This window comes from Oryzias latipes, chromosome 18 (genome assembly GCF_002234675.1).
Source record: "Oryzias latipes chromosome 18, ASM223467v1".
NCBI lineage: Eukaryota > Metazoa > Chordata > Actinopteri > Beloniformes > Adrianichthyidae > Oryzias > Oryzias latipes.
In genome coordinates, this window is record NC_019876.2 from 17663312 (window position 1) to 17685518 (window position 22207).

General features: G+C 40.3%; 1 protein-coding gene across 1 annotated transcript; it reads left to right on the plus strand.

Annotated features, from left to right (window-relative positions):
• Window positions 1-98: 98 nt before the first annotated feature.
• Window positions 99-21080, plus strand: slc7a7 (solute carrier family 7 member 7). The gene is made up of 11 exons (XM_004079830.3): window positions 99-481; window positions 799-983; window positions 2836-3444; window positions 8754-8879; window positions 9060-9204; window positions 10709-10832; window positions 10905-11008; window positions 11089-11185; window positions 11262-11411; window positions 11486-11669; window positions 20484-21080. Exons 3-11 carry the CDS (start codon window positions 2952-2954, stop codon window positions 20552-20554), a joined length of 1494 nt encoding a protein of 497 aa, XP_004079878.1. The 5' UTR covers window positions 99-481; window positions 799-983; window positions 2836-2951; the 3' UTR covers window positions 20555-21080.
• The last annotated feature ends 1127 nt before the right edge of the window (window positions 21081-22207 follow it).

Consider the following 22207-nt stretch of genomic DNA (forward strand, 5'->3'; position numbering starts at 1 on the left):
TAATTAATTGACCTCTCGTGCTTTATTAGTGTGTTTCAACGCAACAGTTTGAGATTTCTGACCACATTTTGATGATCATAGGGGTCTGTACATGTCAAACAGACTTAGATTAGATTAGTGTGTTTATGTGTGCGTTGTTGCCCCCCCCCCACTCCTCCTCCCTAAAAGATTCAGGTAACGACCCCCGCCTGATGACGTCACCTGATTGATGCCATAATGTCATTACAGCAGGATCTGTTGGTGACGAACCGAAACGGCGTCCCGTCCTTTCCTCTGACTCGTTTCCTTGGTAATAAAAGAAGCAGAAATCCGTAAAGCGCAGTAGTCAAAACAGGAGGAAACTGCAGCGGCGCGCAGAGGAGTCTGAGGCTTATTGGTTTTTATTAATTATTATTATTATTATTGACTTCAAATTAGTAGGAAGAACAGCTGATTTTTTTTGTAATCCGGTGATTTCTGTCAGGAGGAACCCTGGAGGAAGGTGAGTCTTCACAGAAGCTGCTTGGAGAGCGTTTCTCTATTGATTTGGTTTTGATGATTGCTGTGCAGCAGACTCAATTTAACCTAACATTTATTAACTTTTTGAAAGTGATCATGAGGCTGGGTGACTTTTTTATCACCACAATCCTAATCTAGAGGGAGACTTTTGGATCCGGATGTTATTTCATAGAAAAATCAGAAGGAAAGCTGCAATAGTTCAGTTTTTCTTTTACATTTTTATTGGTATAAGGTGCACATCCTGCAGCTCAATCTTAGCTGTCAAGGCTCTTTCCTCATATGGCTGTTTTGTCTCTACAGAGGGCTTTTCTTGATCTTCTTGGCAGCTTTGAGTGACTCAAGAGAGACAACTTATCAGCAGCATTTGGACCTTGCTCTCTGTTTTCTGTAAAAGCCTCACCTCTGTGTCTCTGGCACACTTCATCGGATCTTCAACCTATAGTCTCCTCTGTGAAGATGTCCTGCTGATGTGCTGCTGCCTCCAGGTACCTGAAACCAACCTCTTTTTCTGGTTAGATGAGAAGGAAAGAATGTTTCTGTGTTTGCTCACATCATGTTATCTCGTAGGCTTCAATGGTGCTGTATCTCAGCAAATACGCTTCTTACTGTTTACTACGCTCGGGGTCGATTATCCCATCAATGATATATTTATCTGATTGTCCATGAGTTTTTCTTTTATCAGTCTTTACTGCAAGTTTGTCACATATATGTGTTTTTTTGCTCCTCACCCATTCATTTTAACCCCATTTGTATCAAGACCCATTCTAAAAGAAATTGTGTTCGTAGTGTTTTTAACATGTTCTGGTGGCATTTTTCTCACGAAGGATGACTTTCTCAAGATGATTAATCTGAAAATCGTATAATAAATTGCCTTAATCAAGTCATTGTGAATCAGGAGCAGATGAAAAAATGTCATTTGAAAAAGCTTGTAGTTGGGATGTGGAAAGTATGCTGGGCCAGCCACAGCTTAAAACTGTACTGTTTGATGGCTCCAATATTGTTTGCTGTTTTTGTTGTAATGTTAGGTGGGGGGGGGGGGGTGTGAGGGGCTGTAAGCTAGCAGAAGAGAGTGTTAACAGATGGATGATGGGAAGAGGGGGTTGGCTCACTCTGCATCAACAGTTCCGCCCACAACTCAGAGGCGAATTGCTGCTTTGTGGGAAACTATTTCCTTCAGAATTACTAAGATTTCTTGATCTTGGATAAATATGACATAATCATGATTAAAAGACCACCAGGAACGCTTTGAAAATAGATCAAGAGATGAGTGGAGTCTGACTAAAAAAAAAACACATTTCTGAGACTCATATCTCAGTAGCAAAATTTCTAAAAAGCCAATTGTATGTAACTGTCCATGTTTTTTGCCCTGTAGTTCATCATCATTCCACTAGAGGGCCTTTTAAAAACTTTTTCCCACTAGGGGCAGTAGAAGGGCATTTTCCGGCTCATTTCAAATTGGCTGCTTCCGTAAAACCTTTGGCGGGAATTTTCTCAACTTTACGATGAAAATAACTCATATTTTTAAATGACTACTTGATGTATTGAATTAATTTGTTGATAATGAAGTCTTCAAAATGTTAAAAATATGTGTATCAAATTTAAGACAGTGGGTAAATAAGGTGCTTTTTTTGAACACACATGACAGTATTTGAAAGAAATATTGTTGTGAACAAAAACTTACAAAATCACCCAACATATCAGAATTGATACAATCTATATCTCATAAAGAAAATGATAGTTTATTTTGTTGACGATTACATCAGTTTAGAAAACATCTTAATTCCCCCAAATTAGATTTTCTGTCATTTCTTTATTGTAGTGGGCTTCACAGGGTTAACACAATTCTCAAAGTTCATGTTGGTCTCATAATTTAACCTGGTCTGTGCTAAAACAATGAACTTTGGAAAAACATGTGACTTGTCAGTGTGCTGACACTCTCAGGGCGTGCATGGACGTGTGTGTGTGTGTGTGTGTGTGTGTGGATACGTGGGCGTCACACAGGCAAAACATGTCACAATCCGTGTTTTCTTCTTAGCTTTCGGTTGCTAATCAGGAGCCGGTGTTTTCAGGCATGTTTGCTCCTCTGCCTTTCTCTCTGTAAATACACTCAACCTTAAAAGGCCATTTGCAGCGCAGCCTAATGGTTCCCTGATCCACAACGCGTGTCCTCATGTTTTGTGCGTGCTTGTTCCTCGGTCAGGACTTGAGGCATTTCAATGGGTTGCTGTTTGACCAACTTAAATTTGTAATAAAATTGGTATTTATTGCACGGGTGCTGCCAGGAACCCGTCTCCACGGCAACAGCATCCCCTGATTTGACCTTGTGTGTGTTCACAGATGGCCGGGGCCAAACGGAGATAACAGGAGGAAAAAGAAAAACAGAGAAAAAAATCAATCTTCTGTGTCTGTGACTGTGATCCCTGAGTGGAAACTGTTCTGATTAAGCAGGAACAATGGCGTCTTACAGTCCTGCTCCCACCCAAGAGGGGACAAATGGGGGCCCACCGTCTTTAAAGTCTGGAAGTTCTGATGAGTCCATGAAGCTAAAGAAGGAGATCTCCCTTCTGAACGGGGTCTGCTTGATTGTGGGTAACATGATCGGCTCCGGGATCTTCGTCTCCCCCAAAGGCGTGCTCATCCACAGCGCCTCCTACGGTCTCTCCTTGGTGGTGTGGACCATTGGTGGGATCTTCTCCATATTCGGGGCCTTATGCTACGCCGAGCTGGGCACCACCATTACTAAGTCAGGGGCATCATACGCCTACATCCTGGAGGCCTTTGGGGGTTTCCTCGCCTTCATCCGCCTGTGGACGTCCCTGCTGATCATCGAACCGACCAGCCAGGCCGTCATCGCCATCACTTTCTCCAACTACATGGTGCAGCCCATCTTCCCCACCTGCATAGCGCCGTACGTGGCCAACAGGCTGCTGGCAGCTGCTTGTATATGTAAGTACACATCTGTTCCATTAGTTCTTTGTTTCACCACAGGCCAAACACGTGAACTGTGAGGGTTGGAGAAGTGAAAGATGGTGACGTGGCGACCGCAGTCAGCCGGTCAGCTGCAGAAAGTCCCGCTGACGTTATATGAAAGAGGAACGGATCCTCCCTGAAATCTTGGTTTTGAGGAGATAAAAAGAAAAACCTTTTCGCTCAATCAGCAGTAATAACGCAAAATTGTGCAGAGTCACAGCTTTTTAGACTCAGAGTGAATGCGAAAGTCTTCATAAACGAAGAATCCAACATTTCTGTGTTGAAACCAGTGTAACTAAAACTTTCTATACTCACCAACCACTTTATTAGGGGGACTTTGGTAGTACTGGTACTTTAGCCTTCAGATCTGTCTTAATCCTTGGTGGCAGAGTTTGGTCAATATGTACCAAAACTCTCTTCAGAGATCAGAGAGTTTGGTACATATTGACATGATAGGATCACACAGTTGCTGCAGATTTGTCGGCTGCACATCCATGATGCCAATCTCCCATTCCATCACATCCCAAAGGTGATCTATTGGGTTGAGATCTGGTGACTGTAGAGGCCATTTGAGTCCAATGAACTCATTGTCATGTTCAAGAAGCCAGTTTGACATGATTCCAGCTTTATGACATGGCGTCTTGTCCTGCTGGAAGTAGCCATCAGAAGATGGTACACTGTGGTCAGAAAGGGATGGACATGGTCAACAGCAATACTCAGAAAGGTGTTGTAATGATGCTTAATTGGTTCTAAGGGGGTTAAAATTTTCCAAGAAAAATATCCCCCACACCATAATACCACCACCACCAGCCTGAACCGTTGATACAAGGCAGGATGGATCCGTGCTTTCATGTTGTCGATGCCAAGTTCTGACCCTACCATCCACAGGTCATAACAGAAATGGAGACTTATCAGACCAGACAACGTTTTCTAATCTTCTATTGTCCAGCTTTAGTGAGTCTGTGTGAATTGTAGCTTCTGGTTCCTGTTCTTAGCTGACAGACGTGGTCCCCGGTGTGGTTTTCTGCTGCTGTAGTCCATCTGCCTCAAGGTTGGACGTGTTGTGAGTTCAGAGATGCTCTTCTGCAGACCTCAGTTGTAACCAGTGGCTATTTGAGTCACTGTTGCCTTTTGGTTGGAATCAGTCTGGCCACTCTCTGCTGACCTCTAGCATCAACAAATCATTTCCGTCCGCAAACCTGCTTAATGGGTATTTTCTCTTTTTTGGACCATTATCTGTAAAATCTACAGATTGTTATGGGTGAAAATCCCAGTAGATCAGCAGTTTTGGACATACTCAGACCAGCTCATCTGGCACCAACAACCAATGCCACATTTAAAGATACTTCAATCATCTTTCTTCCTCATTCTGATGCTCACTTTGAACTACAGCAGATCATCTTGACCATGTCTACATGCCTAAATGCATTGAATTGCTGCCCTGTTATCGGCTAATTAAACATTTGTGTTAATGAGCAGTTGGACAGGTGTGCTTAATAAAGTGGCCGGTGAATGTTTGTAAATTATTAACAAATAAAACACACAACAAGCTTGGAAAGTGTGACGGATAAATCCTGAAACTTAGCAACAATCATATTGTTCTCGTTTGCCATCAGATTCACATTCATTCTCCTTCTTCCCTGCAAAAAAAAAATCAAAAATCAAACTGCATGTGCAGTATCCAGCACACGTGCGTACACACCTGTGGCGTTCATGATAAGCCGTGATCAGAGGGCTGATAGCTGGGAGGTAAAGTCCTCCCTCGCAGGAACAATCTGACCTCCACCTGAAGCTCCACTGACAGCTCAGCACTGCAGTGAACCGTAAAACCAAACCCACTTCCTGTCTGTGATGATTCATTAAGTGATTATGTGGATGAAAACAATAAAGTAACTTTACAATGATAAATCGCTTTTTTTTATTATTTTGCAGGAAGCCTTAGAAAGATTTTACTTTTTCAGAGGAAAAAAACACTCAAACTTGATTGGAATGTTCATCATGGAGTTATTTTCTGTTACAGATTTACAATCTTATTTCAATCCACCACCTCTTCAACTGCTTTTAACTAGTTAGATTTCTGTAGATTGAAGATACAGATTTGACATGTTTTGATATATATTCTTTTAAATCGTTGTGTTGAATTGTACATTTTAATATTGAATTTTAAATTGCAAAATGAATTTTCATATTCCAAGCTTGAATTGGATATGGAATTGTCAATTAAAAAATGTGTTTTTAAACTGCATGATCAAATTGCAAATTTAATTATTAATTGAGAATTGCATATTACTTTAAATTATGACTCAAACAAACTTCCATACCTCACACCCCTCAATTTTTTGTCATTTCTTTACAAATTTCTAAAAGTCAAATGCCCTTTGCCCCTGATAGGTAATATTACCCACTGGGTTAAGCATTCTCAGACAATTCGTTAAAAAAAGAACCCTCAACATTTTTGACTGTAATTTATTTCTTAAGTTTTCATTAAAATATGATATTTAGAAATCAATTCATAATTCTTGCTTTATTGTTTCATTCATCAGGTCAGTTTTCAAAACTAAAAGGCTTATGTCTTTTCTTAAAATCAGTTTCCAAACGGAGAATTTTTTAAAGTCCCTTAAAAAGCTGTTTGAGTTAGATTGGATTGATTTTAAGTAAAATTCTTCTTTTACATATTTCTTCTCTTTTTTAAAAATATACTTTTTATTTATCCCACAATGGGGAAATTGTTCTCTGCACTTTAACCCATCCCCTGGGGGGAGCGGTGAGCTGCAGACCAGCCATGCTCGGGGGGCGACAGCTGGCTGAGGTAGAGCGGTCGAATTCTGATCAGCAAATCACAGGTTTGGTTTCATGTGCTGAAGTGTCCTTGAGCAAGACACTGTACCCCATTTTGTTCCCAGTAATTACAAGTTGGTCCAGTGTTCGACAGTGGAGCTGCCATCAGTGTGTGAATGTGTGTGAATGGACTGTGACTGTAAAGCACTTTGGGCCTTAAGGTCGATACTACCGCCATAGCATCTTGATTATTAAACTGGCATAAATAGAGGACACATTTTAGCTGCTGCATATTAAGAGTTTGAGCTTTTTCATTTGTTTTCATTTTTCATTTGGTCAGCCAGAGTCCACTGACTGTACATGAGAACTGGACTGAGTGATCCCTCCCTCCTTGCGTTCCAGGACAGGAAGTATCGTCTGGCTCCAATAAGCCAAAGAAAGATGGATTTCTATAGAGAAATAAACAGTTATTACTCTGTCAATATATTTATATGGAATAAACATTCTTCATCTGGAAACATCTTGTGCTTAGAGCATGCTTTCAAGTGATAGTACTTCTAACAAGCTCACTTCTGATTGGTGAGAGTGGTTGCCATAGAAACCTCAACTCACACCGACTTGAACCAATCATTGTTTACTGACGTCGTCTGGCTCCAATACAGCGGTGTCTGTATTGCAAAAAAAAAAAAAGGAGAGCGAATTGAGTCTCAAACCTGATCCAAGATCTCTCGGCTTTCTTTCATTCCACTGTCAGTGCAACACTCCTCTGCTTACATCAGAATCATTGTCCCTCTCCATCATTTCCATCCCAGTTATTCTGTTTTGGATGTCCTGATGGAAACTGCTTGTTCTGATCCTCCAGTTGTCTATAAGTGGAGGAAGATGATAGTGGGATTAATTCAGTGGCTGGGACAGAGGAGTGAGCAGTGATACGATAGTGATAGTCTTCTTGACTAAGATGTAGGTCAGCGTGGTGAGAGAATTCCTGCAGATAAAGGAGGTTAACTCTTTGGCAAATGAAATACCAGGACTTGTGTAACCCTGTGCTATCCTAGGCCCTTTACCATTGGGAGTGGGGTCATCTAGACCCACTAGACAGTGCTCTGAACCTTTTTTCTTCAATGATTTGTGATCTTCACTGGTGTCCATGGATTACATGAAATCTTTCCACCTTTCTACACCTTTGTCATGGTAGGGAGAACACATCAATGGAAGGGTGGGGTCATCTAAGATAGCACAAGGGTTAAAAGCATCCAAAAAAAAAGAAAAGTTGCATCCACAAAAGCTCAGTGTTGCTCTAGAACAGCAGCAGCTCATAGCCTCCACCTTTTTGAAGTAGGCGAATCGTGAGCTGATAAAAGTCCAGAGGAAGATAAGGACAGGGAGAAGCTCAAAAACATGTTTTTCACTGCGTTCAAGGTAAAGGAAGGCAAACACTTAAGAAATAGAGTAGCGTATCACACTTTTCTTATCGGCAGTTTCAGTTTTCAATTTGTAGTCTCAACTTCACTGCAAAAAGAGGTAGCCTAAAATAGAACAAAGAACACCAACCCTAAGAAGAAAATCATTAGAGAGAAGTAAAATGATCATTTATACTTCCACGCAAGCACTCAAAAAGGGAAGTATTGGCTAAAAAAGCTAACTGTTACCGTACATAAAATTACTTCAAACTGAATGTTATACATCCCAATAAAAAGTATTCTTTGCTTGTTCTAAACAAGTGGTTTATATTTTTAGAGTTTTTATGAACCTAATTAAATATTCAATTTGACCTCAGTGACAAAAAATAAAAGGAATAAGTGAAAATGACACATTTCACTACAGAACGTGAACAAAATAGTACAAGTAGGCATGTCTTAATAAATTCTGATATCATGTTTGATAGATTTACTGTGGCCTCTCCATGTTATGAAGGAATTCTGTTTGATCAAATGCATTCAGATGTCTTATGAACTTTTCTTGAATCCAGCAATTTGAGTTTTTTTAAAGTCATAAATCAAGTTTGCCAAGAGTTTGGATTGTGGGATCACAATCAGGATTTTGTTTCATTTTAATAATAGCTTTCTTATTTCTAGATCCTAGCTCTTAGTAAGATAAAAAGAAATTATTGAAATTATGAGAAAACCTTGGAAAAATGTTTAGCAAAAATGAGTTAAACAGCTTATAACCTGGTAAAATATCTTAAATATCTAAAAATAAGGTTTGAAATCTTTGCAAGTATCAAATAGTTTGCAGTTTTCAAGCCAAATTTAGTTGCAGTTGTAGCTGAAAAACTCTGGTTCCAGTTTTTCTCGTCTCCTTGTGTTTCCGCGAACGCGTCTTGCTTCGCATGTGCTGCACTCAGCTGTTTCCTCGTCTGACAAACAACAGGCCAGTTTGCTGCAGTCAGCAGCAGCGCTTCCTTAAACCGGCCACGCGGAAACACGCTGGCACACGCACAGTTTACGGGGCAAATGTCACCACTGACCCGTTTTTTCAAAGTCTGACTAACCGCTGCTTACTCACAGGTTTGTTGACCTTTGTGAACTGCGCCTATGTGAAGTGGGGCACCAGGGTCCAGGACTTCTTCACCTACGCCAAAGTCCTGGCTCTCATCGCTGTCATCATCACCGGCCTGGTGAAGATCGGACAAGGTGCTCAGGCAGTCACTCACTCAACCTTAATAATCATTTAATCCCTGGAAATGTCAATCATGCGAAGCAGAGAGGATGATCTACAACCAGCTAATGATTATTTGCTTAAACTGCTGAATGATAGAACACAAACTCAGAAAACCTCATCATGTCATTAATAATTACGTGGCTGTTTTCCAGGTTACACGCAGAACTTTGATGGCATGTTCGATGGCTCCTCTCGGGACCCCGGACACCTCGCCCTGGCTCTTTACTCGGCGCTCTTCTCCTACTCTGGATGGGACACGCTCAACTTTGTCACAGAGGAAATCAAAAACCCAGAGAGGTGAGCCGGTTCCCCACAATGACAGGCTTTGGTAAAAATATGAAAAACCACAGAAAATATTCTTCGCAACCTTTACTCGGCTCTGCTGACAGCAGCAGGTTATAGTGGGTGGAGTCAGAAAACAAAGTCCATCTTTAAAGCTATTTTTCCCTTCTTTTTATTTGACATTTTGAAAACACACTTTAATTGGATTGGTGACTTTAGACACTCAAAACCTGATAAGGACTTATGACTCAACTTATTTACAAAAATCCATTCAATAAGTAAAATGTCTCCCTCAATTGAGTTTTATTTTAAAAGCAAGAAACAGTAAGTTCTGCTTTGGCATGAAAAGCTCTGATATGTATTTCCATCACGTTTATTAAAAAAAAACTGTCATGAAGCCCTGCTCTGATCATCTTTTGAGTTATTTCAAAAGTGTTCCCAGTGTTCTTTTAATTATGTTTATGCCATTTTTAGCCAAAATCCATAAAACTGTAACGTTTTCTAGGACATAGTTTCTGCAGAGTGACAGTAGTTTATTAGAAATTCACCTCCAAGTTGTGGGCAGGACCGCCCCCCTTTCCCTCCCCATGAATGAGAGTTCGTGGCAGGGAGCTTGTGGCCGCCCAGCGTATTTTCCACGTCACAATTCCATCTTTTTTTCAAACAACATTTTTTTCTCTGCTCCTGATTCACAACGATTTGAACCCAAAAAATCCCCAGGAATGGAATTTTGAGTTTAATTTTCTTTCTATATGTTCTCCATTATCAGAATAAGGCTACAAGAACATGTATTGCCTTTTTTTTCCTTCTTTTTTTTAACTTGTCCTGTCCAACAACTGGGCAGGCAGATGAGAACTGAGGGCCTCTTGTGTAGGACATATTTTACTTTAACAACAGTGGTTGTTAATCTTCAGACAAACCAAAGTTATGTCTGAATAAACCCCTTTTGTAATTGAGGCCAAACTTTATTAATTTCAATCATGTTTGAAAATCTTTGGTGTTGGACTGGACGGAAAAGGAAAGAAGCTTCCTGCCATTTTTTAAGGCTTTCAAAAAAGATGGGCGGCTCAAAACTTGGGTTATTTTCATATTTCTGGCAGTGAGTAAATGTAGAAGGTTTTAGGTTTCACAAGTTTCATTGAGACCAAAATAAGAAGCATAATTTTCATTTTCCTATCCATAGGCAGATAACAGAGTTTTTTTGGTTCCCTTTCAGTGATGGAATAAAAAATCAAAGAACAAAAATGTTTTGACTTTTTAATCATATTTATTAAGCAAAAGACAAAAGCTTAGCGAGTAGAATAAAAATACAAAGCTCTAGCCTTGATTTGATGTACTGAACATTGATCAAAAGAGTAAAAAGACTGTTTGATAGGATCACAAGCTTTTCCCAAAGTTCCCAGGCAGATTAAATGACAAACAGCTCCAGATCCTCATCATTCCCTCTCCCACAGAGACCCTTTGAGGGTTTTGCTCACCAATCCTGTCGCCCTCTGTTGTTTGTTTCCATAAACTGCAGGAATCTACCTTTGGCCATCGCCATTTCCATGCCCATAGTGACTGTGATCTACATTCTGACCAATGTGGCCTATTACACCATCCTCCCCATCAACGCAATCCTGGACAGCGACGCCGTGGCGGTGGTGAGTGCCTGACCTCCTTTTTCAGCTTCGTGCTTGCTTTGGTTTAAACCATCCGCCGTCGTTCTCCCGCAGACGTTCGCAGACCAGGTGTTTGGAGTGATGAACTGGACCATTCCTCTGGCCGTGGCTCTGTCCTGCTTCGGAGGACTCAATGCTTCCATCGTTGCGGCCTCCAGGTGTGGGATCGCTCTTTGAAAACGTCCCCAAGCTCGCCGTCGATACTCTTCTTCATGTTGTTGTTGTTGTTTCCCATAAGGCTTTTCTTCGTGGGATCCAGGGAGGGCCACCTGCCCGACTTCCTGTGCATGATCCATGTCAGCCGCTACACTCCCATCCCTGCGCTGCTCTTCAACGTCAGTTCACCCTCATCATCTTCATTCTTTCATTCAGTAAACCTGGAGTTTTGACCGTCTTTCTGTGTGCCTGCAGGGTTTCATGGCTCTCATTTATCTGTGTGTGGAGGACGTCTTCAGGCTCATTAACTACTACAGCTTCAGCTACTGGTTCTTTGTGGGTCTGTCTATTCTAGGACAGCTTTACCTGCGCTGGAAGGAGCCAGACAGAGTCAGACCGCTGAAGGTGAGGAACCCCAAAGCCGCTGAGGTTAGTGACACACTTCTGCTGGACTGACAATGATCTTCTGCCTCCCACAGCTCAGTCTGATCTACCCCATCATCTTCTGCATCCTCACCGTCTTCCTGGTGGTGGTGCCCCTCTATAGCGACACCATCAACTCTCTGATCGGCATCGGCATCGCCCTGTCAGGAGTGCCGGTTTACTTCCTCTGCTGCTACACTCCAGCCTATAAGAGGCCGCTGTGGCTGCGAAACTTTATCGGTGAGACTTTTAGAAGTTTCTTCTTCTAATTTTCTTTTTGTTCAGCGGCTAAAAAAATGTAGTGTTTGGTTGTAATTTGGGGCTGCACGGTGGGGTGGTGGTTAGCACTGCTTCAGACCCCGGCTGGGTTCTTTCTGTGTGGAGTTTAAGTGTTCTTTCCATGGATCCGGGCACTGCGGCTTCATCTCACAGTCCAGAAACATGCTTCATAGCTAAACTGTTGATTTTAAATGGCCCCTTTATGTGAATGTGGGGACAGGCTCTAGAAACCCTGTGACCTCAAAAGGTATTTATTAGGCAGGTTCAGAAAATGGACGAATTGGTTTTAATTTGATGTCATGTTTGGACTACAAGTTAGCAACTTTGTTCAATATTGTTTGGTGAAATTGGATTATCTAAAAAAAACTCTGACTAGATAATATTTCAATTAAAGCCGCAAGCGGCGTTGTATGGCCCGCAGACACAACCCGCCTCCACGCCCAACTCTACGCACCACCGCTGACCTCACCGCCCTCACAGCCCGCAAATTAAAAGCTAGTCAAGGCTGGATTTGCTAATTATGCTAACTATGCTAACTATGCTAATGTGGCTAAAAGTGCTAGCATAGCGATCAGCATCATCAACTGACTCAGAAAAACACATTACCTAAAATGCTAATTATGCTAACTATGCTAGCTATGCTAATGTGGCTAAAAGTGCTAGCATAGCGATCAGCATCATTAAGTGAATCAGAAAAACACATTACCTAAAATGCTAATTATGCTAACTATGCTAGCTATGCTAATGTGGCTAAAAGTGCTAGCATAGCGATCAGCATCATCAACTGACTCAGAAAAACACATTACCTAAAATGCTAATTATGCTAACTATGCTAGTAATGCTAATATAGCTAAAATTGCTAGCATAGCGATCTGCATCATCAACTGACTCAGAAAAACACATTCCTCCATTGGTGAGAGCTACATGTCACAAGTTGATAAAAAACCTACTTTTTCCAAAATGGCGGCTTTTCTGTTGATTTTTTCTCCATAGCAACCATTTTATGTTTTGGTACCCTCGGGAGGACGAACAGATTGACGTCAGTTTCGGAATAATCGGTAAAAGTAAAGTTTTTGTTGTCCTTAGCAACAGTGGTTTTATGCTAACCACGCCCAAATTCCTTATATGTCCATATCCAGTGTTTTTCAATGTATGCAGTTTCAGGCATTATTGCATGCATTCAAATTTCACAATAGTCCATTGAAAAACATAGGAGTTATAACAGTGCGCCACTTTGCTAGCTCGCCACGCGCACACCGTTTAAAATCTACAACTTCTAATTCCAACATTTTTTCCACAGTAGCTTGCCATTGATGCCCAAAAAGTTTCGAGACGATCGCTGAAAATTCCAACGACAAGTTTACGTTTGAATCTGGTGGTAAAGGTGTTTTTTATAGAAAATTCAAGATGGCCGCCTTTTCCCGAGGTCAAAGGTCGACGAAACTCCAGAGGTGAATGTAGACTTACGCTAGGGACATGCGCGTCAAATTTCGTCAAAATCGCTCGAAAAAAAGTTCATTTGTCCATATTGTGTAAAAACGCGAAAAACACAAAATGGCAGATTTTGGCACAAAATGGCTGCCAAACCGTAGGTCGTGTCGCCATCACGTAATGATTTCAAAACTTTCTTTGGATATACCCGACAAAGTTATCTGGGTTTCGTTAGCCGATTCTTAAAAATAAAATCCGAAAAAATTGTTTTTTGCCGAGTCAGCACTTTTTTTTGCGATCGTTTTTTGTTTACCACGGCCACATTCCTTTATCGATTTTGTCGTATGTGACATTGTTTTGTTCAGTGTGGGCCAGGGTATCGCATATTTCAGTTTCAGGCTATTCCGATAAAATATGTGCGAGCTAGCTAAAATGGCGACGGTTGCGAATTCGCCACGCGCACGCGTTTCAAATTCTACAACTTCTAATTCCAACATTTTATCCACAGTAGCTTGCCATTGATGCCCGAGAAGTTTCAAAAAGATCGATAAAAATCCCTAGGACGAGTTTTCGTTTGTATCCGTCAATAAAGGTGCTTTTTTTTTATATTCAAGGTGGCCGCCCCTTCCCAAGGTCAAAGGTCAACAAAACTTCTTAGGTAGTTGTAGAATCGTGTTTGTGGCATGTGTATGAAATTTCGTGAAAATCGCTTGAACAAAAGTGTAGTTTTCCCATATTGTCAAAAAACACGAAAATCGCCATTTCTCTGAGTTCGCCACAAAATGGCCGCCAAGCCGTAGGTCGTGTGGCCATCCCATAATGATTTCATAACTTCTTTGGGATATATCCAACACGCGTGTCTTGGTTTCGAAACTGTATTTCAAAATATTTTTTTTTGGCCCCATAAGCGATTTTCGGCCCATTCATTTTTTTGACGGGAACGCTCGCCGTGATGTCATCATCATGGGGGGAGTGATGTTCTCTTTGCCGAAAATTCATTTTTAATTTATCCCAGGTGTGTGCCAATTTTGGTGAGTTTTCGGGTATGTGGCGGGGGTCAAATTTGAGCTCAAAGTATCCGTTAGAAAGAATAATAATAATTAAAGCCGCAAGCGGCGTTGTATGGCCCGCAGACGCAACCCGCCTTCCACGCCCAACTCTACGCACAAACGCTGACCTCACCGCCCTCACAGCCCGCAAATTAAAAGCTAGTCAAGGCTGGATTTGCTAATTATGCTAACAATGCTAACTATGCTAATGTGGCTAAAAGTGCTAGCATTGCGATCAGCATCATCAACTGACTCAGAAAAACACATTATCTAAAATGCTAATTATGCTAACTATGCTAGCTACGCTAATGTGGCTAAAAGTGCTAGCATTGCGATCAGCATCATCAACTGACTCAGAAAAACACATGACCTAAAATGCTAATTATGCTAACTATGCTAGTACTGCTAACATAGCTAAAATTGCTAGCATAGCGATCTGCATCATCAACTGACTCAGAAAAACACATTCCTCCATTGGTGAGAGCTACATGTCATAAGTTGATAAAAAAACCACTTTTTCCAAAATGGCGGCTTTTCTGTTGATTTTATCTCCATAGCAACCATTTTATGTTTTGGTACCCTCGGGAGGACGAACAGATTGACGTCAGTTTCGGACAAATCGGTAAAAGTAAACTTTTTGTTGTCCTTAGCAACAGTGGTTTTATGCTAACCACGCCCACATTCCTTATATGTCCATATCCAGTGTTTTTCAATGTATTCAGTTTCAGGCATGAATGCATGCATTCAATTTTCATTGTATTGTATTGAAATACATTGGAGTTATAATACTGCGCCACTTTGCTAGCTTGCCACGCGCACGCCGTTCAAAATCTACAACTTCTAATTCCAACATTTTTTCCACAGTAGCTTGCCATTGATGTCAAAAAAGTTTCGAGACAATCGATGAAAATTCCAACGACAAGTTTACGTTTGAATCCGGTGGTAAAGGTGTTTTTTATAGAAAATTCAAGATGGCCGCCTTTTCCCGAGGTCAAAGGTCGACGAAACTCCAGAGGTGATTATACACTTACGCTAGGGACATGCGAGTCAAATTTCGTCAAAATCGCTCGAAAAAAAGTTCCTTTTTCCATATTGTGTAAAAACGCGAAAAACTCAAAATGGCAGATTTTGGCACAAAATGGCCGCCAAACCGTAGGTCGTGTCGCCATCACGTAATGATTTCAAAACTTTCTTTGGATATACCCGACAAAGTTATCTGGGTTACGCTAGCCGATTCTTAAAAAAAAAATCCGAATTTTTTTTTTTTAGCCGAGTCAGCACTTTTTTTTGCGATTGTTTTTTGTTTACCACGGCCACATTCCTTTATCGATTTTGTCGTATGTGACATCGTTTTGTTCAGTGTGGGCCAAGGAATCGCATATTTCATTTTCAGGCTATTCCGATAAAATATGTGCGAGCTAGCTAAAATGGCGACGGTTGCGAATTTGCCACGCGCACGCGTTTCAAAATCTACAACTTCTAATTCCAACATTTTGTCCACAGTAGCTTGCCATTGATGCCCGAGAAGTTTCAAAAATATCGGAAAAAATCCCTAGGACGAGTTTTCGTTTGTATCCGTTACTAAAAGTGCTTTTTTATGAAAATTCAAGATGGCCGCCCCTTCCCAAGGTCAAAGGTCAACAAAACTTCTCTGGTAGTTGTAGAATCGTGTTTGTGGCATGTGTATTCAATTTCGTAAAAATCGCTTGAAGAAAAGTGTCATTTTCCCATATTGTGAAAAAACACGAATATCGCCATTTCTCTGAGTTCGCCACAAAATGGCCGCCAAGCCGTAGGTCGTGTGGCCATCCCATAATAATTTTATAACTTCTTTGGGATATTTCCAACACGCGTGTTTTGGTTTCGTTACTGTATTTCAAAATATTTTTTTTTGGCCCCATAAGCGATTTTCGGCCCATTCATTTTTTTTACGGGAACGCTCGCCGTGATGTCATCATCGTGGGGGGGGTGACGTTCTCTTTGCCGAAAATTCATTTTCAATTTATCCCAGATGTGTGCCAATTTTGGTGAGTTTTCGGGTATGTGGCGGGGGTCAAATTTGAGCTCAAAGTATCCGTTAGAAAGAAGAAGAATAATAAAAAAACATTCGAAAAACAATATAGAAGTTTTTGCAGTCAGGTGGCCTATGTATTTCAATGCGGCCTGTCTTTTACTATAGGCTGGGCATGTCTTTTTGGCTTTAAACCCGTCCTTTGAGGGCTTTTTTGGGCTTTTTTGTGTTTGTGTCGTCATTTTTGCGACTACAATTTTGTCGTTTTTGCGTTGGTGTTGTGCGTGTGTGTGTGTATTTTTTTTGCGTTACACAATTGTCGTGTCGTTGTGTGCTTTGGGCGACTTTTGACCCCATTTTTTGGCGTTTTGACGCGTTTTTTTGACGTTTTGGACCTTTTTGAGTGTTCGACCCTCGTACCAGTTACAATATGGTCCTTGCACTCTGTGAGTGCTGCGGGCCATAATAATGAAACGAAGCAAAAACAATATAGAAGTTTTTGCAGTCAGGTGGCCTATGTATTTCTATGCGGCCTGTCTTTTACTATAGGCTGGGCATGTCTTTTTGGCTTTAAACCCGTCTTTTGAGGGCTTTTTTGGGCTTTTTTGTGCTTTTGTCGTCATTTTTGCGACTACAATTTTTACGTTTTTGCGTTGGTGTTGTGCGTGTGTGTGTGTATTTTTGTTGCGTTACACAATTGTCGTGTTGTTTTGTGCTTTGGGCGACTTTTGACCCCATTTTTTGGCGTTTCGACGCATTTTTTTGACGTTTTGGACTTTTTGAGTGTTCGACCCTCGTACCAGTTACAATATGGTCCTTGCAGTCTATGACTGCTGCGGGCCATAATTAAAGGTAGAGATGAATAATGATGCTTTGTGAGAGATGCAGAAACTCTGACGTATGTGGGCTTCCAGCCAATCACATGCAGCCTTTTATCGTTCAACTGGGTGATGCTCTGTTTAGGAAAAATGATGCTTTAAGTTGCGATGGTTTTCAACCTGCACTAAAAAAAAGAAAGAAAAAAAGAAAGTGTCCTAAAACAAAACAAAAAAAAAACATTTTAAATGTGAGAAGGTCTTGGTTCAAATCCTGGATGGGTCCTTTCAGAGTGGAGTTTTCATGTTCTTGGGAGACATGTGTCCAGGTACTCCAGCTTCCTCCCACACTCTGAAAACATGCTTCATGGGTTGATTGGTGAATCTAGATTGCCCATAGATGTGACTGTGTGAGAGCAACATCCATGGCACATTTGACCTGACTTGATTGGACAAGTATTTTAAAAATAGATTAGATTCAAGTTTCATGTTCGGAATGAAGAAATATTTCAACCAACGGCTGTTTTTATCAGCCAATCACATGGCAGCAACTCAATGCATTTAGGGATGTAGACATGGTCAAAACGATCTGCTGTGGGGAGGAAAGGTGATTGAAGTGACTTGAACCATGGTTGTTGGTTCCAGACGGTCTAGTCTGCGTATTTCAGAAACTTTTCTTTTTATCTGTTTTAGAAACATTTTAGATGATATTCATGGATATTCGAACCCTTGAAAAAGACGTCACATCACCAAACAGTTCTAACTAAAAGCTGTTTAGTAATTTTTTTAGAGCAGCTATGGATTAAATGAAGACAACATTTTCTTAGTGGAGTGATTGGTTAACCTCATTCCACAGATGGTTGCGTCAAAGACTGAAATGATCAAGAACAGTCTGTACAGCAACTGATATGTCTGTGAAACTATCAGTATGTGTCTGAATTTGAATGGACAAACAGCATCATGACTCATGAACACTACACCAAACAACTGATTATTAGATTTGATTTTCCACAACTTTTTTGTTAGATTAATGGCAAAAAATGTATTGTTAGAAAAAATAACTCTTCCTTTTTCTCACTTGCATATCTGGTTTCTTGCCATTATGTTTAGGTTTGAGGCTTGAGCTTAGAAATTCAGCCATGAACATCCTAACGTTTGAACAACATTCCTTTTTCTCCACTTTGACTTATGGTTAATTAACCGTAGCATCTTACAGCATTCTAAAGCAGAAATAAAGTCCTTTATAGCAGGTCTGTGTAACCCTTGTGCTATCCAAGGCACTTTACCGTTGGGATTTGGGTCATCTCGACCCACTAGCCAGTGTGCTAAACCTTTTCTCTTCAATGATTTGTGATCCTCACTGGTGTCCATGGATTACATGAAATCTTTCCACCTTTATCCACCTTTGTCATGGTAGGGAGAACATGTCAATGTAAGGGTGGGGTCATCTAAGATAGCACAAGGGTTAATAAGTAAAAATGTGTAAAAAGATGATGGAAGACTTAAAAAAAAATTGCACAGCATTAGGGCGGCTGTGGTGCAGCGGTAAGGCGGTCGTCCCATGATCGTAAGGTTGCAAGTTCAATTCCCGCCTTGTACGCCCATTAGTCAAAGTGTCCTTGGGCAAGACACAGAACCCCACCTTGCCTCTGGTGGTAGGCAGGCACCTGTGCTTGGCAGAGGAGCCGCCACCAGTGTATGAATGTGTGTGTGACTGGGTGAATGGGTCTGTGACTGTAAAGCCCTTTGTCCTTGTAGGAAGAAAGGTGTTATATAAGTATACGCCATTTACCATTATAATTATATTCAAGAGTTAATGGAGAAATCTCTGTGCAGAGGGGACATTTTTTTGGATTCCTGTGGTTTGATGACATCATAGGATTCTACATAAAGTCCCATTCTGATCATGTTGTGGGTAATTCTAAGTCTTCCCACTAATGCCTTTTAAGTAGGCTATAATCCAAGTTAATATAAAAAAGCTTGTGTCGTTTCTAGGACATTGTTTCTGTTGAGCGGCAGCAGTTGCCTCTGATTTGTGGGTCCATTAGCGCTGAGCAAGCCGCCCCCACTTCCCTTTAACCCTTGTGCTATCTTAGATGACCCCACCCTTACATTGACGTGTTCTCCCTACTGTGAGAAAGGTGGATAAAGGTGGAAAGATATCATGTAATCCATGGACACCAGTGAGGTTCACAAATCATCGAAGAAAAAAGGTTCAGAGCACTGTATAGTGCAGGGGTCACCAACCCTGTGCCCGCTGGCGCCAGTGCGCCCGCGAGCACCCCTTGTGGCGCCCGCAGGGAATGCACCCAAAAAAAATCTTTTTTTTTTTTTTTATTGAAGCAAATATTCAACAAACAACCACGGCATGTCTGTCAATGACAACAATATCAATTCTGAGATAAAGGTAGACAAAGAAAACCCAAATATGTAAACAAATATAACTTAAAAAAAATCACTAAAAGTAAGGGTCTATTACAAAAGTTTAAATAGATCAAATAAATTACACAATTTCTGGACATTCTTATGATTCATGTAATGTAAAGATTTTGAGAATAGATTGAGGTGGTTGAGTAATCCATTAATGTGAGGATTAATATTCCTGTCTGTTTTTATTTACATTTATGTTTAAAAAGTTAAAATTAAGTTAAAGTTACAAAGGTTTAAAAGTTTAGCTTTAGTGTGTTCAATAAATATTTATCTTGTTCGGCTGCAACCTAAAGTCTGTTTTGAAATTAGGCTCCCTCTGCAACTGAGTTTGACCCCCCCCTGTAATACGAGTCTAGAAAATTCATGCATGTTTTGTGTGTAAAATGAGCAAATAAAAATAGGGCACAAAAGGAAGTCCTCAAATTGTGTTGTTTTTTTTTTGGGGGGGGGGGGGGGGGTAGGAGGTTTTTAGTGGCGCCCTTCATACCACTTGGTGCCCATGAAATAGCCCTCGGTCTCAAAAAGGTTGGTGAACCCTGGTCTAGTGGGTCTACATGACCCCACTCCCAATGTTAAAGTGCCTAGGATAGCACAAGGGTTAAGTTTCATTTTCTTTCTATATGTCCTCCATCATGAGTTAAAGCGGTGGCTCCCAAACTGGGGGTTGCGCCCCTTAGGGGGGGCGCGGTGGAGTTTAGAAACAAAGGATTTGTATGTTTGTGTCAGTGTGGGGGGCTCGAAAATATTCTAATCTTCCGAAAGGGGGGCCCTGCAGAAAAAGTTTGGGAACCACTGAGTTAAAGCCCCAATAACATGTTAAACCTCCAAAAACCAAAAACCTCTTTAAAAAGAAAGTGTAATAATAATAGAAATAATAGAAAAGTTTTATTTGATCCATTTTTTGACCGTTTTTAAACTTGGATGAATTTTATAGGCAAAGGAGGTTTTAAAAATATGTCACTCTTGACGCCAGATACATAATAGTAATGTTTAAGCATAGACAAAGCCCTGATCCTTCTGTTTCGTCTGTCTTTTTCAGCTAAAAGTGGCCTCATCATCCAGAAGGTGTGCTTCTCAGTCCTGACAGAGATGGACGTGAAGGCAGACTAGTTCGATCTCAACCCGCCAGAAGCCGTGGACACACAGAGGCTCATTCTGAATCGACATTTACGTGTCACGGCCGTCCGGAGGCCTTTCTGGGACCCACATTAGGGACTGACCCGGCTCCACCCAGCGAACGTGGACACGCAGAGGATCGGCTTTGGGTGGTTGAAATTTGACGGAGAACATTCTACCACACTCCTGAGGAAGATAACTCTCTTTTTATGGACTTGTGCCTGTTAATATAGAATTATTTTATTGAGATATAAAGTATTTTGTGTGAAAACAACATGAAAAGTTTATGTTTGGACAGAAGTTGTGGACTTTTAAAACCCTAAAGCACTGCTGACCAGCCTTGAAATTGCCTCTATTCTATTTGTTTGCACAAAGAAAAACAAGCAATAAACAACATTAGTTTCAAATATCACATTCACTCATTTGTACACGTTTGTAAAATGTTTTTTTTTACTGTGATCTGTTTGATCTGGTGAAGTAAAGGGCTATTTTCACAAATAAAAACATTTTTTTGTTTTTGTTTTTTGACAGTTAAATGTAATTTTTATGCTCAGGCCTGATAGAATTAAAAACCTAATTCCATAAAATGTGAGACTTTTTATTTTTTATCTCAAAAATTATAAAAAATACAAAAAAGGTATACTAAGAAATAGTTTAATTTTATCCACTAAAAAAAGCTAATTTTACATGTGATCAAGTCTAAAAAAGGTTGGGAGGAGTAACAATTTGTTTAAAAATGAACAAGTTTTAGAAGGATTTGATTAGAAGATTTATGAGCTAATGAATTCAATAGATGTCATTTTCTGATTAGCACAAAGAAGTGAAAAGGGGGCAGAAGCTCACCAAAAATTTGTACCTACTGATTTCAAAATACTTTAGAATTAGTCTTCTTTAACTGTCACTATAAAAGATTTGACAGATAATTAAATATTTTTTGAATTAAGATACTTTTAAAACCCTTTTGTGAAATCCAAATTTTTATATATATATATATATATATATATATATATATATATATATATATATATATATATATATATATATATATATATATATATATATATATATTAATATGCTGTAGATAGTATGAGTTATGATGCATTTGGGTGAGTTGGTAAGTTTTTGCTCAGAACAATGCTAGTTTAAGATGCAAAAATATTGACATAAATGTTCAGGAGAAAAACACCTTATTCACCCACCACTGTCTCAAATTTGATCCCCACATTTTTAACACGGTGTAACTGTGTATTATTAAGACTTCATTATCAACTTGTGTTGCTTTTTTCAATACAGCAAGTAGTTACTTCACAAAATGAATAAGAATTAACAAGTTATAGACACCATAAAGTTGTTAAAATAAGCTAAACTTTTTCCTGCTAAATGTTTAATGGAAGCAGTCATTTTGAAATGAGCAGGAAAAGCCCATTATGGTAATTTGTATATACTTATACAGGCCTTTTTACCGTCCTTGATAGCCCAAAGCGCTTTACGGTCACAAAACCATTGAACCATTCACAGACTGGTAGCAGCTCCGCGCCAACCTTCCACCAGAGGCAAGGTGGGGTTCAGTGTCTTGCCCAAGGACACTTCGACACATGGCGGGAATCAAACCTTCATTCTTCTTATCAGAGGTCGACTACTACTGCC